Source organism: Mus caroli, chromosome 7, assembly GCF_900094665.2.
Source record: "Mus caroli chromosome 7, CAROLI_EIJ_v1.1, whole genome shotgun sequence".
NCBI lineage: Eukaryota > Metazoa > Chordata > Mammalia > Rodentia > Muridae > Mus > Mus caroli.
The window spans coordinates 146,640,278-146,653,643 of NC_034576.1; the positions used below are offsets into that span (position 1 = coordinate 146,640,278).

General features: G+C 46.5%; 1 protein-coding gene across 12 annotated transcripts in view; it reads right to left on the reverse strand.

The window, feature by feature from the left end:
• The window catches only part of Ppfia1 (PTPRF interacting protein alpha 1), an 87,813-nt gene that overhangs the window by 6,897 nt on the left and 67,550 nt on the right, over window positions 1-13,366 (reverse strand). For 5 of the 12 annotated variants that reach the window (XM_029479211.1, XM_029479208.1, XM_029479213.1 and 2 more), the window contains 6 exons: window positions 8,269-8,350; window positions 7,979-8,179; window positions 5,704-5,766; window positions 5,200-5,226; window positions 1,497-1,675; window positions 1,308-1,405 (listed from right to left, as the gene is read on the reverse strand). In XM_029479211.1, the coding sequence (XP_029335071.1) occupies window positions 1,308-1,405; window positions 1,497-1,675; window positions 5,200-5,226; window positions 5,704-5,766; window positions 7,979-8,179; window positions 8,269-8,350 (650 nt within the window). The remainder of the gene's footprint in view (window positions 1-1,307; window positions 1,406-1,496; window positions 1,676-5,199; window positions 5,227-5,703; window positions 5,767-7,978; window positions 8,180-8,268; window positions 8,351-13,366) is intronic. The other 7 variants (XM_029479216.1, XM_029479217.1, XM_029479218.1 and 4 more) reach the window with 3 other exon arrangements.

Here is a 13,366-nt window from a genome sequence, read left to right on the forward strand (position 1 = left end):
CTTTGTAGACCAGGCTGGCCTCGAACTCAGAAATCCGCCTGCCTCTGCCTCCCGAGTGCTGGGATTAAAGGCGTGCGCCACCACGCCCAGCCAATGTATTTCTTATTTATTTTCTTAAGACTGGGTCTCACTTTGGAGCCTCAATTGGCCTTGAACTAACATGGTCCTTCTGCCTTAGCTTCCAGAGTGCTAGGATCATGCCCAGTACTCACAAAGAAACTAAAAGACATTCTCTAGCACAGAGGCTCTGGAGGCCACACCTTGTAACAGGTATAGTATTCCATTAGCACTAATGGTGAGCTAAGAATAGTCAGTCTAAAAATATGCCCAATCACTTCCAAAGACAGCTCCTGTCAAATGCAGGAAGGCAGAGGGCCACAGAAAATAATGCAGCAGATTCAACATTCTTCCCCCAGATTCTGCTCTGAAAAAGAGGTCATTCCCAGGACTCAGGCAAGAGCATGGGACAAATTGACCTTCAGATGTGCAGTTTGTTTCCATTTTTCTCTTTTTGTTGTTGTTGCTGTTGTTTGAGACAGGATTTCTGTGTAGCCTTCATTGTTCTGGAATCTACTCTATAGACCAGGCTGGCCTCAAATACATACAGATCCTCCTACCTCTGCTTACTCAGGAATGCTGGGATTAAAGGTGCGCACCACCACTGCCTGGCCACCTCTCATCTTTTTCATATTTTGTTTTTCTTATAAAAAACATTTCTAGGGCTGTGGTGAGCCGAAAGAGATTAAGTGACAGAGACTAAAACATCGAGTGTCCACTCAGAACCACTGCTAAAATCATCAACGACTTCCTGACTTCTGAAACTGTCTCTTCAAGCAAGTAACTGTCTCCATCACTGGTGCTGCGGCAGGGAAGAAGGCCCTGCAGCCTGTCCTGCTTCTGTATGTCCTCCCTATCCATGCTGCTATCCTCCAAGAGCAGGCTGAGGGTAGCCTTGGGGCCTCCTATCTTTCCTGTGGGATCAAGACCCTTGAATACCCTACAGCTATGCATTTCATACTTATACCAGAGAGTATGCAGCAGACTCATCACTGTTCTGCATTTGGAAATATGTTGATATTTACACAGGACACACATAACCAAAGGATAAAACACTTAATTTCACAGGAAAAGTACCAGTACTGATGACTGTACAGGCACGCTCTCTATCACTCCTTTCCATCTTCCTCAGGTTAGGCCAGTGCCTCCACCTAAGCCTTCCAGGATTCTTCCTAGTGCTGCTCAGCAGATGTTCCACCCACTGAAGCTGGAGCGCGGGCAGCAGAAGCCAGACCAGGTAGGGAACTCACCTCTTGTCTCATTCTGACTCTCTTCTCTTTTTCTTTCTAGTTCTTTTCGGTCATAATTTAACCTTCTCAGGCACATAATTCCACACTGGAAACTATTTCTGTTTACAAAGACACAACAAAAAGATATTATGTGGAGCTAGCAACAGGGCAAGGCTCGGGCCAGATAAAGCATGGCGAGTATCCACTTGCCTGTGGAAGCTGTCAACCATCTTCAGCTGCCCTCGCAAGTCTTTCTTGGTCAGGTGGTCCAGCATCCGGGCATCTACAAGGCACTCCACAAAGTAGCTGCGGTACTGTGGCAGGCCCAGGCTGGGCAGCCACTCGTTGCCAATCCACTCATGGTTCATGTCCCCATATGCTAGAGTCTGCTTTTAGTAAGTGGGTGACGTTAGTTATGGACTTCAAATCTACCACATTTCCTGAAGACTAAACTAATGACAGCACTGGACTTGGTAACTCCTGGGCAATCAATCTCCCATTCCCATCACTTAAAGAGTTAGTGAGACTCCAGACAAAAGGAGTCATTAAAAGTCATAACCTATCTAAACAAGCCACAAGGAAACCACAGCCAACTTGCAGAGCCCCTTCTGAAGAGCTGTTAATACAACAACTAAGAATGACCACGACTCATGAACAAGTTTGAAGGGCAGGTTCAACTTGACTCATTAAAATGATCTCTGACTGGTTTTGACTTTGGTTTTAACACTTTTTCATAAATGTCTATTTAAAAACCAGTAAAAGTTGATTAGAAAAAAAATTTAAGAGACAAACCAATAGCTAACAGGATTCAGTGAAGAAAAAGACAAATGCACAACTAGAAACAAGCCATAAATACTCCTTCCATCCAAAGCACAAAGGGGAGGAGTGCTATAAAGCAGCTTTTCCTTGAAAAGACTCAGCATGGTACAGATTGAAGCAACAATTATCAATTAACTTGATCTATTTAGGTTTTCCATAATTCTCTACCTGACACCAGAACACTTCCTTTCTTTTCTTGAGAGGGAACAACCATACTGCCCAAGACAGGATGCAGAGCCTCACACTCCATCCCACCAGCCCATGTGGTCCTGGAGGCCACCATCTCAAGGTTGGCACATCATAGTCAACTTTCTGGGCTGCTCAGCCTCTCAAGTCGTGGATGATGGTTGCACAGCCCCATAACACATCCAGATGTGTTTGGCTTGGTGTGGTGCAGACTGAACCAGGCCTCATGTACAACTTGGCCACAGAGTGACGACTCCCCAGCTCTCAATATGCTTAGAAGCAACATTGCACAGTATTTTCTGACTCAAAAAAAAAAAAAAAAAAAAAAAGAACCAGAATCTGTAACTGCTGCAAGTTGAAGGTTGACTTGGGATACAGGGCAAGATCCAGTAAAGATAGGTGGAAAAGATGGGAGAAAAAAGAAAACAGCAATTGGCCAAATACAGGGTCACATATCCATAGTTCCTCCAACTATTCAATAGGCCAAGATGGGATGGTTGTTTAAAGCTGAAAGTCAGAGGCTAGCCTGAGTAACACTGCAAGACTTTGTCTCAAAGGGATAAATAATGGCTAGAAACATCTAAATACCTTCCAAACATTTGTAAATTAACACACTTCCAAAATAATAGTGCAAGGATCTATAATGTCATCAAGTCAATCAACAACATACTAAAATACCTGATGCTGAGAGGCTTGTTGTCATGGGAACATAATCTGGGAAATTTTATATATCAAGAATCTGGAAAAGCATAATACTATAAAAGACCCAGAAACACCACGTGAAAGGCTCTCCCATTCACTGTGGAGAATTCAGCATTCTGGGAATGGGTGAATCTACCTCCAAGCAGCACAGAGCACCTGTGGAGGGGAAGAACTGAATGCTTATCCACAAGAAGTGCAGCTGTGCCCTCAGTAACTCCCAGCACCGAACCACCAGCACAAGGCAACAAGACACACAAAACCAGCGAGCAGGGAAGGAAGTCAGTCAGCCCTGTCATTCACAAAGGACAGGACCACCTGAGACAGGAAGCTGCACAACAGCCCCCAGGCCAAGACCCAGGTGGTGCTAAGCAGTATGAACAGGGACCCATTTCTACAGACTAAGAACCAACTGGAAACCTAGGTTAAAAACATCACTTCTAGTGACTAAACAGGTCTGTCCTGTGGAAATGAGCACACTGCAGGCAAAGAGAGCAGGTGACTTGATGCTGGGAAATGGAAACAGCCTCCCTCCACTGCTCACCTGCTCCAGCCAAGGCACAAAGACAAAAAGAACTATTCTATTCTATTACTGTCCCTAAGCACTCTGGATCATCACAAGATGTCACTGTCTATCAGCACAGGGACCCTCAGCTATTTTCTGGCCTGGGTCTACGTTCTTGGAAGGGCAGAATGAAGAAGATCCTATAAAGAAAGGGCCAAATGAGGCAGCACTGTCCCATCTGCATGCTTCCCAAGCACACCAATCACTTCTTTGTGGTGGCCGTTGCAGCGAGGGCTCAGTCCAGGGAGCCCTCCTTTTTCTCCTAGGATGCTGAGATAACCTAGGAAAGGGAGGCACACAGAGCCAGATGCCCTAGGACAGAGGAAAACGCTGCACAGCACAGACACAACCCAGACTAAGCAAAACTTAGGCTACAAAGAAGTAGGGTCATGGCCACACCTCTTGTTAATGGTTCCTCAGTGTCCACAGTCTATCCTGTGTGGGAGAGCAGGCTGAAGTCTTTGCCTAACAGCTCAGTTGGGAAGAGAATTGCGAGGGAGTGATACAAGCCCCTTCTTTCACACTCCACTGCAAAGCATGCTGCTCACACTTCCTAGCCTGAGACAAGCATCTATTTCTACAAAGAACTAGAATCACTCTGTGTGGACATGTGAGGTGCCCTGTGATCATCAGAAAGTATCCAGCTGACCACCCTGACTTAGAAGCAACATTGCACAGTATTTTCTGTGCTGTAAGGAGCTGCTAGCCAGGCTAAGTAATGGCAGGGAGAGGCAAAGCACAGGAAGAGCAGTGGACCAGAGCCTGTATCCTTTCTGCATCACAGTGACATTGATAAAGAGGGAGGTAGCTGTCTGTGTCGGGGAAAACTAAGAATATTACCTGTGCCGGTCCATAGCTCAGCCTCAGCAATAAAAGCTGCTAAAATCCAGGGACGGGACAACTGTCATTCACCTGAGCTGCCTGAATGCAGAGATGGCAAAGCACTTAGGAAGAGCTCCCTGGGTAGTAAAGAACTGGGGACTGAGAGTGCAAACACAGTGAGAGAGCTCAGTGGGCAGAGGCACTGGCCAGCAAGTCTGAAAACAGAGTTCCTCCCTGGAACCCACATGGGGAAGAAAAGTGACACTCCTGCATTGTTCTTTGACCTCACTCTGGCATGTGCACACAGACAGATAAACACAAATACCTAAATGTAATAAAAACGTTAGCAGGAAAATGCAAACACCCATGAGATAGGAAGAAGCCTCACCTCTTAGAGTTCCCCCAGTGAGATCTTTAAATCTATGCAGCATTAGGGCAGCACTCAGTAAGACATCAACACAGAGACACAGGAAAGGCATAATGTTTCTAAGGTTTGCAAATTTTATACTTTCTCTACCAGGAGATCTTGAAACCTAAAGTCATCCCAGCAGGGAATTCTGCACGCACTCTTAAAAGGTGTGGGCTCCTGTGTGAGGAACCCCACACTGACAGAAGCCTGTGCTCATGAAGAGTCGCTATAAAGGCTCCTGTGAAAATGTTCAAAGTTGTCCATGAGACGCTGCCAAGCCTGCCCTGGGCTTTAACCACACTGAGCAGACTGGGGTTCTAAGAACATCCAGAAAGACAAGTTCCATGCTTTACCATCCCAGAAACTTTCTGTTGCTACACAGTGAAGGTAGGTAGGTAGAGAAAGATGCCAACCTGAGCCCAGCTTCCCTCCTCGTCTTCCTGATGTTACATGGTTAGGAATGCAAAAGAACAAACCATTAGTGTTTGTAAGCTATGGTAAGGCAAGCAGGCAAACATGGATGGTTGGACACATGAGCATGCTGGGATTGCAGCAGCATGCAGTCTGTGCAGCACCAGCAGCCTGGGGTTTTCATGCAAGAAACACACCCTTTCCATGCCAGCATATCAGTAAGAGGGAAAAGCTGGGTTCCACTATCAGAGTCGGGTGCTAAACTGAGCTCTGTCCCCAATAGAATCAATTCTATCTAAATGAGCACATCTGCAGCAACTGTAAGATCCTGGAAAGAAAAAACTAAAGCAAAACAAACTCCTGTTTGTACACTTAGTTGATAACCTAAGAGGGGACATGTCTGTGAAACAACTGAACATTAACACCTTCATTCCCAACAGAAAGGCCAAAGCCCAAGCTGGTCTGACACAACACGTGCCCTGAGAATGCAGGCTGCAGTGACTAACCGTTTGTGGCGTGGCTGTAAGCGTTTCCATCTCTTCATGTGTCAACCAGACATTTCCTGTGGTCTAAGGTACCCAGTGCACCAGCCATATCCCAGGGCCAGGGAAGCATGACAGAGAGGAGAGGGCACACAAATAAAACTTCAGGCACAGGAGCCTGAGGCAAAGGCCACTCTTCACAGAAAATGATAAAAAGCCACATGAGCCCAGCCCTCTTGCCAGAAGCTATACTCTGGCAGTAACTGCTCAGCAGAGAAGAGCTCACAGCTTCCAGGGCTGGGCTGCTGTGTCTGCCCCTGGGGTACATAAATAAAGAAAACAACAGCCATTTTAGACTTCCAGAAACGTTGGCTCTCTCAGAACTCTGCTCACTCTCTTACAACAATCTCGCTGGATTGGAGATAGGGCTCAGTGCCAGAGCTGCCTATCAGCGCAAGGCCCTGGGCTTTATCTCCAGTACTTCCTAAAAAAATCCCTCCCATAAGCAGCCTCATTCCAACAGCAGCAAAAAGCCCCTCTTCCAGCTGGCAGGTATACACCAGGGAACTAGCCCAGATGGGCCAAAATTAACCATACCATGTCCTGGTTGTCTCCCTGACACAACCAGAGACAGGACCAAAATCTATATGCTTGTTACTATAAGCTCAAGGGAGGAATCTATGCCTGTGCCTAATAGTGTGGAGGGAACACTTCCAAGCTAAGATGGTGGGAGCTCCCCATACAAGCACAGCAGAGGAAGACTTTGGAGGGGCCTCAATGAACATGCCTTTCTGACATGAAACTATCAGGGAACAGGAGGGATTGTGGCAACAAATATCATTCTCTGGATAAGAGCTCTGAGCCACAGCTGAAGACAGAATCTAGGGTTCATCCCACAGAGAACAAAAAAACTTTTCAACACTTTAAATTAAGTTTGAGTTAGGGTGAGGCCTTAAGCTGTTGCAAAAAGGCATGTCTCAAAGGTACTTGAGGGTTTCTGCAGAATCACTCAAGCTAAGTCAGGAATACAGCCATGTTTGACTTTCCCCTTTGGTTGATTTTTACAGAGAAAAATTACTGTCCAGTGAGAAGAAAAGTACATTTTCTGGTGACCAGGACACTGGGTGGCAGCAGCTATTCCTCACTAGTGACATCCAAGGTGCTCTGCAGAGCTAATACTCCAGAGAAAATGCAAGCAGCTCACTCCATACATGCTGCCACGGAGCCCATGCCAGGGCAGAGTTCAAAGACTGAGAAGGGCAGGGGCTGGATGCCAGTGAATTTTAATTCAGCTAAGTAAATCTAAGTGTACTTCCCTTGTTCTACGGTCCAGCACACTGTTCCGTAACATATGGCAGATAAAGAGGCACAATCCCACCTCTGTGACAGACCAGCCACAGGCCCAGGCCAGCAGCTATCCCTGTCGAGTCAGAGACCCTGGATCCCTACTGTCCTACTGTTGCACTGTGAAGAAGTCACAGGGGAATGTGTAACCTGCTCAGCAAGTTGCTCACTCTGTGTGAATGCAGATTCACTCTGCATGGTCAGGGGTCATCAGGCATGAAAGGCAAAAGGCAGGAAGTGCGAGTATAGAGTATACACTCCTCAGTTCCTGCCCGGAAGCCCTCGGGACAACAGGTACAATAAATGCATGTGAGGGTTTTTTGCTTTGTTTTTAAATAATTTATTTTTATGTGCTTTGGTATTCTGCCTGCATGTATGTCTGTGTGAGGATGCCAGATCCCTTGGAACTGGAGTTACAGACAGTTGTGAGCTGCCATGTGGGTGCTGGGAATTGAACCCTGCTCCTTTGGAAGAATAGCCAATATTGTTAACTGCTGAGCCACCTTTCCAGTCCCACTGTGAGGTTTTAAAGAATCAATTTCTACCTTTAAATACCTTTCTTCTTGAGGTTTTTCTAAACAAGCTTTCATTTTTAACTTGATTAGGGTCTCACTGCTGGACTCAAAGCTCTGATTCTCATACTCCCACATGATCAAATGGACCTCACACTCAACTTCAGCCAGGCTTTCATGAAAACCTTTGTCCAATGCTGGTTACTGGTACCTTTCACATGCTAAGCAGGTACTCTACATAAATCTGTATCCTAGCCCAAAATGCTTGCTAGTCTTGGGTCATCCCATTCATACAAGCAAGTTCTAAGGCATCTGCAGTCATGTTTTAAATAAGACCTTCTGGGGGTTACAACGACCTATAAGAAAGCAGGTTGAGTGGTCTGCAGCCTTCCAGGAGACAGTCCTTCCTCCCTGAGCATTAGAGCACCTCACGGGAGACTTACCGTCCTGGATGTGGGTGGAGCAGAAGGGCTAGTCAGTGACATTATCTCCTGGATGGCCAGCCGTAGCTTCAGCCTGTGCAGGGGGTTGCTGATGCCAATCTCCCGCTGGATCTCAGTGTCTGACAGGGCGGACATGATGGCACCACTCTTGACATTTGCTCGGCAAGCAGCCACATACCAGGCAGGCATCCCAACCCAGAGCTAGACATGACAACAAGAGGGCCAGAATATCAGGCAAGTGTGAGAGGCCTTGCTGAGTTCCTATAGTGCAGCATGTGAAGAGGACTCACCTCTAACCACACTACCACTGTGGGCCCATCCCACTGTGCAAAAGGCAAGCCTTGCCTGCGGGCCTCCTCCAGCAGCTCGTGCCTATGAGGGAGACATTCAAAAGAACCAGTTAAGTAGATATCTTTGACAGGTTTCTAAAACACACAGGTGCTCACCACCTTCTTCCAGTCTCCAGCTGCTGGCACCATTCATAGCACACTAGCTGTGTTTACTACAGAGTGCCTGCATGAGGAGCTGGCTGAGCCCTTTATCCCCAGAGAATCCCACCTCCTCTGAAAGAATGACCAGTAGCTTGAGTGACACCCAGTAGTCCTCAAACCTAAGTTCATGTAGCACTAGGCATCACACCCTTTTACCCTTGCCAGAAAGAACACAGACATGTTGGTAGATGGATACTTGGTGCTGAGTGTCCTTATACCTACGAGAATGGTACCCCCTCCTTCAAAAATTGCAGGTAATGGGGTGCACCTTTAATCCTAGCATTCAGGAGGCAGACAGAGGAGGGTAAATCTCTGTGAGTCCAAGGCTAGACTGGTCTACACAGTGAATTCCAAGACAACCTGAGCTACATATTGAGACCCTGTCTCAAAAAACAAAGACAAAAAAGAATGTTTCAAAGCCCTGGGGAGCCAGCACAGTGGGCAAACTGCATCCTAGCACACACCAGATGTGGCCTCTATCCCCACACACAGGTTCTTTCTCAAAATTACATTTTTCCCTGTGTGCATATGAAGTGGCCAGAAATTTCTGAATCTTTTTTTTTTTTAGATTTATTTATTATTATGTCTAATTACACTGTAGCTGTCTTCAGACACTCCAGTAGAGGGAGTCAGATCTCATTACAGATGGTTGTGAGCCACCATGTGGTTGCTGGGATTTGAACTCAGGACCTTCAGAAGAGCAGTCAGAGCTTTTACCCGCTGCCATCTCACCAGCCCCGCATTTTTTTTTTTTTTTTTTTTTTTCCTAAAGACAAATACTTCATGTGAGATCCAGCTCAGCAAAACTAAAGCAAACCCCCTAATCCTGGCTCCATAGTAACTACCCAGAGAGGAGCTTTCCCTCCAATCACAATGTCATAGATAGCTTCAAGCCTGCCTTCTTCAGTCACCGTTGGCTCCTACAGCCAATGGCTACTTTCTGTCACTGCCTTCTGGCTAGGGGCAGATTCCCAAGGCAGAGTCAAAATAGTACTTCTGATCTGAGGAGCATGGCTACTCATAAACCAGAAGAGACAGACAAGTGTGCTCATGTGGGGCTAAGGAAGTAAGGGTCTGTGGGATTGACACCAGCCCTGGCCACAGGGAGGGAGCCAGTGTCTTTGGGGCACCAACTAGTGACTGGGGGACTTTCTGCTTCCTCCAGACAAACTCTCCTCAAAGACAGCTGGTATCACTTATCAGAACAGGCAGAGAAGCCACAGGAAGCAGTACGGTCACTCCTTGCAGATCAACCCCAAATAAAGATAGAAACTCTGAGGACACAAGGCAGCCCATTCTGGGTATGTGGCTTAGCCACAAAGTTTCTAAGCTAATTTCACACTGAATGAACTAGGTCCTCCTCAACTGAGACCTTTGCTAGGACTTCTGTTATCAGTAGTAACAGATCTAAGGAGAGAAGAGGTAGCTAGCTAAGCAAGCACACAGCAGTCCTCAGTGGCCATCTGGAGTCTGCTGCAATCTTGGGGTGCCCTAAACTCCCTCGAGCACTAAAAAGCCTTTGCTGGTTCTTAGAGTCATGCAGCAGCAGAAACACTGTGGAAGCAGTAGGAACCAGTCAGACAACATTGAGGGCAACCAATCATAAAAAGCAGGACCCAAAAGGTGTCTAGCTATGGCTACCCTCTGCCTCCTTAGTCTTCCCTATTGGGCAGTTTGTAACCTTATAGCCCAAACACAGCCATGGCAAGGCTTGTACATTTGAGTCTCAGATTTCTTGAGGGGTGCACAACTCTCACCCCTCAAGAATTAATCATGTGTCATGAGACATAATGCAGAACTATAGACACGGAAGATTAGCTGACTTCAGCCTGGGGTGTCTTATGAGAACAGTACTACCTCCCTCCTCTCCACTGTACCTGGGAATGGGCTGACCCCTTGATCTTCACAATACCCTCCCAACTCAGCCTGTTTTCCCATGTAGGACTTTTGCAGACTCACCAGACTGCCAACAGTCACTTTCTAGCTATAGAGCCATTGAGCCTTTCTGCTCCATACAACTGTTAAAGTAAATGTGGTAAGAGATGTGACAGTTCATGCTTATAATCTCAACACTTGGAAAGTTGAGGCAGGAGGACTGTCATGAGTTTGAAGCCAGCCTAAACTACAGCAAGACCCTGTCACAAAAGGTGAGGACATTTAACCCCCACAGACACTTCTGTTTTCTTTTAGTTTTTTGAGACAGGTTTCTCTGCATGTTAACTCCAGCTGTCCTAGAACTTGCTCTGTAGACCAGGCTGTCCTTGAACTCACAGAGATCCACCAGCCTCTGCCTCTGCCTCCTCTGGGAATGAAGGCATGAGCCACCATACCTAGCCACATTTATTTTCTTACTAGTCAATTTTCCAGGCAATAAAAACTTTTTTAGCCAGTGGCCTCAAACATTAAAACACAGTGACCAATGTACACAAAAATCTTCTAAAAAATCTTGGTGTGTGTGTGTGTGTGTGTGTGTGTGTGTGTGTGTGTGTGGTGCATATGGAACCTAGAAGTAGACTTCAGGTGTCTTCCACAGTGGCTCTTCACCTTTCTTTTTTGAGTCTCTTACTAAGCCTGGAGCTCAATGAATGGCTAGACTAACAGACTAGTGACTGAGCTCCAAGGATCCACCTGTAGTGACAAGTTTGACAATTCTGGGATTTTGGTTACTTTTAAAAACAGAAATATTATATGTTTTCATTTTAATCCCGGGTGTGGGGTGTAAGGCTGTTTTGCAGCAGCTATGCTCTGCCTTGTGTGTTCTAGAAGAGGCATGGTTTTGCCAGCTGCAGATAGTTTCTGGGATTGTATAACATTTGTAGGAATTCTTTACAGGGTACATAGAGAGAAGCCCTGATAAGTGGGGTTGGTCATTTAGAGAGGCTATTTGCAATGTATTAGTAGTTGGGCTCAAAGAAGAAACAAGAAGAAATAAATTAGATTCAGGGATCTCTATCTCTCTCCCCCCTCTATCCTTCTTTCTCTCCTGTTTAGTGATAGGGGGTAAAACAGGGGCGGGGGAAGGTAAATGATGGGAAAAAGACGACTAGACAATGTAGTCAAGACTGGATACTCTCACCTGTCTCTGAGTCCCTACCACATGCGGAGTTCATCTGAGTGCTAGAGATCCAACCTCAAGTCCTCATGCTTACATGACAGGCACTTACAGACCGGGCATCTCCTCAGCCCAAGAGAATCTCTTCTAAACGGCCTACATAGCTATCTGTACCTCAGGGCTAAGACCCAAGAGTATCAGTCTGTTTGGAAGCATAGGAGAAAGACAGTGCTGACCTGAGGCCACAGGTGCTGCTTTTAGCCTCAATTCCACAATCCCCAACATGGCAGCAGAGATTCTGTTAAGCTTTCTCCTCCTGACTGTGAAATGTAACAGGAGTACAAATCTATAATCCTCCTTTCTCTGCCTTCTATCACTGGAATTGTGGACATGAGCCACCATGCCTAGCTCCTAAACGTAAAATGGCTGCTCTAACACAAACTCCTGCAGCAGACATTGCCTTTCTAACCAGACCTGGAGGACTGAGGGGTGTGGATCTGCAGCACAGTGCTGGCCGAGCAGTCACTGAACCTTGGCCTCCATCCTCAGCATTTCAAAGGCAAAGCAAGGAAACAGTGATGGGAACTGGTAGAGGTTTAAAAATGCACTCAATTCTATAAGGAATGGCCCATGTATAAAGGGCAGGTCCCAGGATTAGATGGAGCTTTTTGGTCACCTACTCCATGATACCAGCAAGCATGGTAGCTCTCCGTACTCCACACCCAACTATTTTTATTTGCAATATGCCAGCACTGTTGCACTGAGGCTCTGAATGAAGGCCAAGGGGCCTTTCTTTCCTGACACCAGTCACTGCAAATGTCTATATCAAGTTAGCAAGCTAGGAGTCCTTAGGACATCAGTGCCATCATTTTGACAGGGAAAGGACATAGGCAAAGACCCTCTCCGAAGGTGAGCATTGAGGGTAAGCCTAGTATCCTTAGGAGCATCCCACAGCATGAGTTTCCCACCTGGGAGCACACCACAGCGCCACAAACAACTGGGAATGCCCTCAAGTTTGTGGCTTTGGACACTGAGGAAGGAAGGAAACCCCTGCCCTAAACATGCTCAGCAATTCACCAAAGCATGACAAATTTACTAAGCAAATTTGCCAGGCCCTTGCCAGTTCTCAAATGTCTGATCCACTCAGCTGGAGAAGAGATCCTCAAGTTGGAGGGTGGCCACAGGAAGCATTCCTGAGAAACGAGTTTGAAAGTTCAAGCACACACTCATAACATATATTAATACACACTCAAGTCAGATCACACACCTGCCCTTCCTCACCCTATGCTCACATTTGGAATCACAAGCAAACTGATATGTTGGGAAAATTTAGACTGTGTTCTCTCAAATGGAATATAAAACCTCTAGAGGGAGAAGAATGTGTTGACACAGCTGCCAGGCCATACACAGCCTTGCTGTTTTCATTATGGTGTGTGATGTGAAATGGAACACATCAGTGAAATCTGGGGGCACAGAAGTTTCCCAATGCTGTTCCAAGAGGCAAAAGGCTGTTTTAATACCAAGTTTCATACTGCCAAAAGGCAACTCCCAAGGTGTATCAAAACATTTTACTCAGTTCCAAGACAGCAATATTCCAGATCAAATTTGGATGGTAAGAAGTTCCTAAAAATTTCCATTTGCAGAATCCCAAAGGTTAGGGAGCCCACAGCACTGCCAGTGGAGCCTGGTTCTTACCTAGGACACTGACAGGCAGAGTTCATGACTGGCAGTCTCAACAGCAAGGTCAGCACCACCCCAGGTGCAGTGCACTGTCTCTAGAGCACTCAGGACCCTCTGCAGAGCCACCCAGTCAATCCAGGCTCAAGGCCTCCTTTTCCCTCTGAG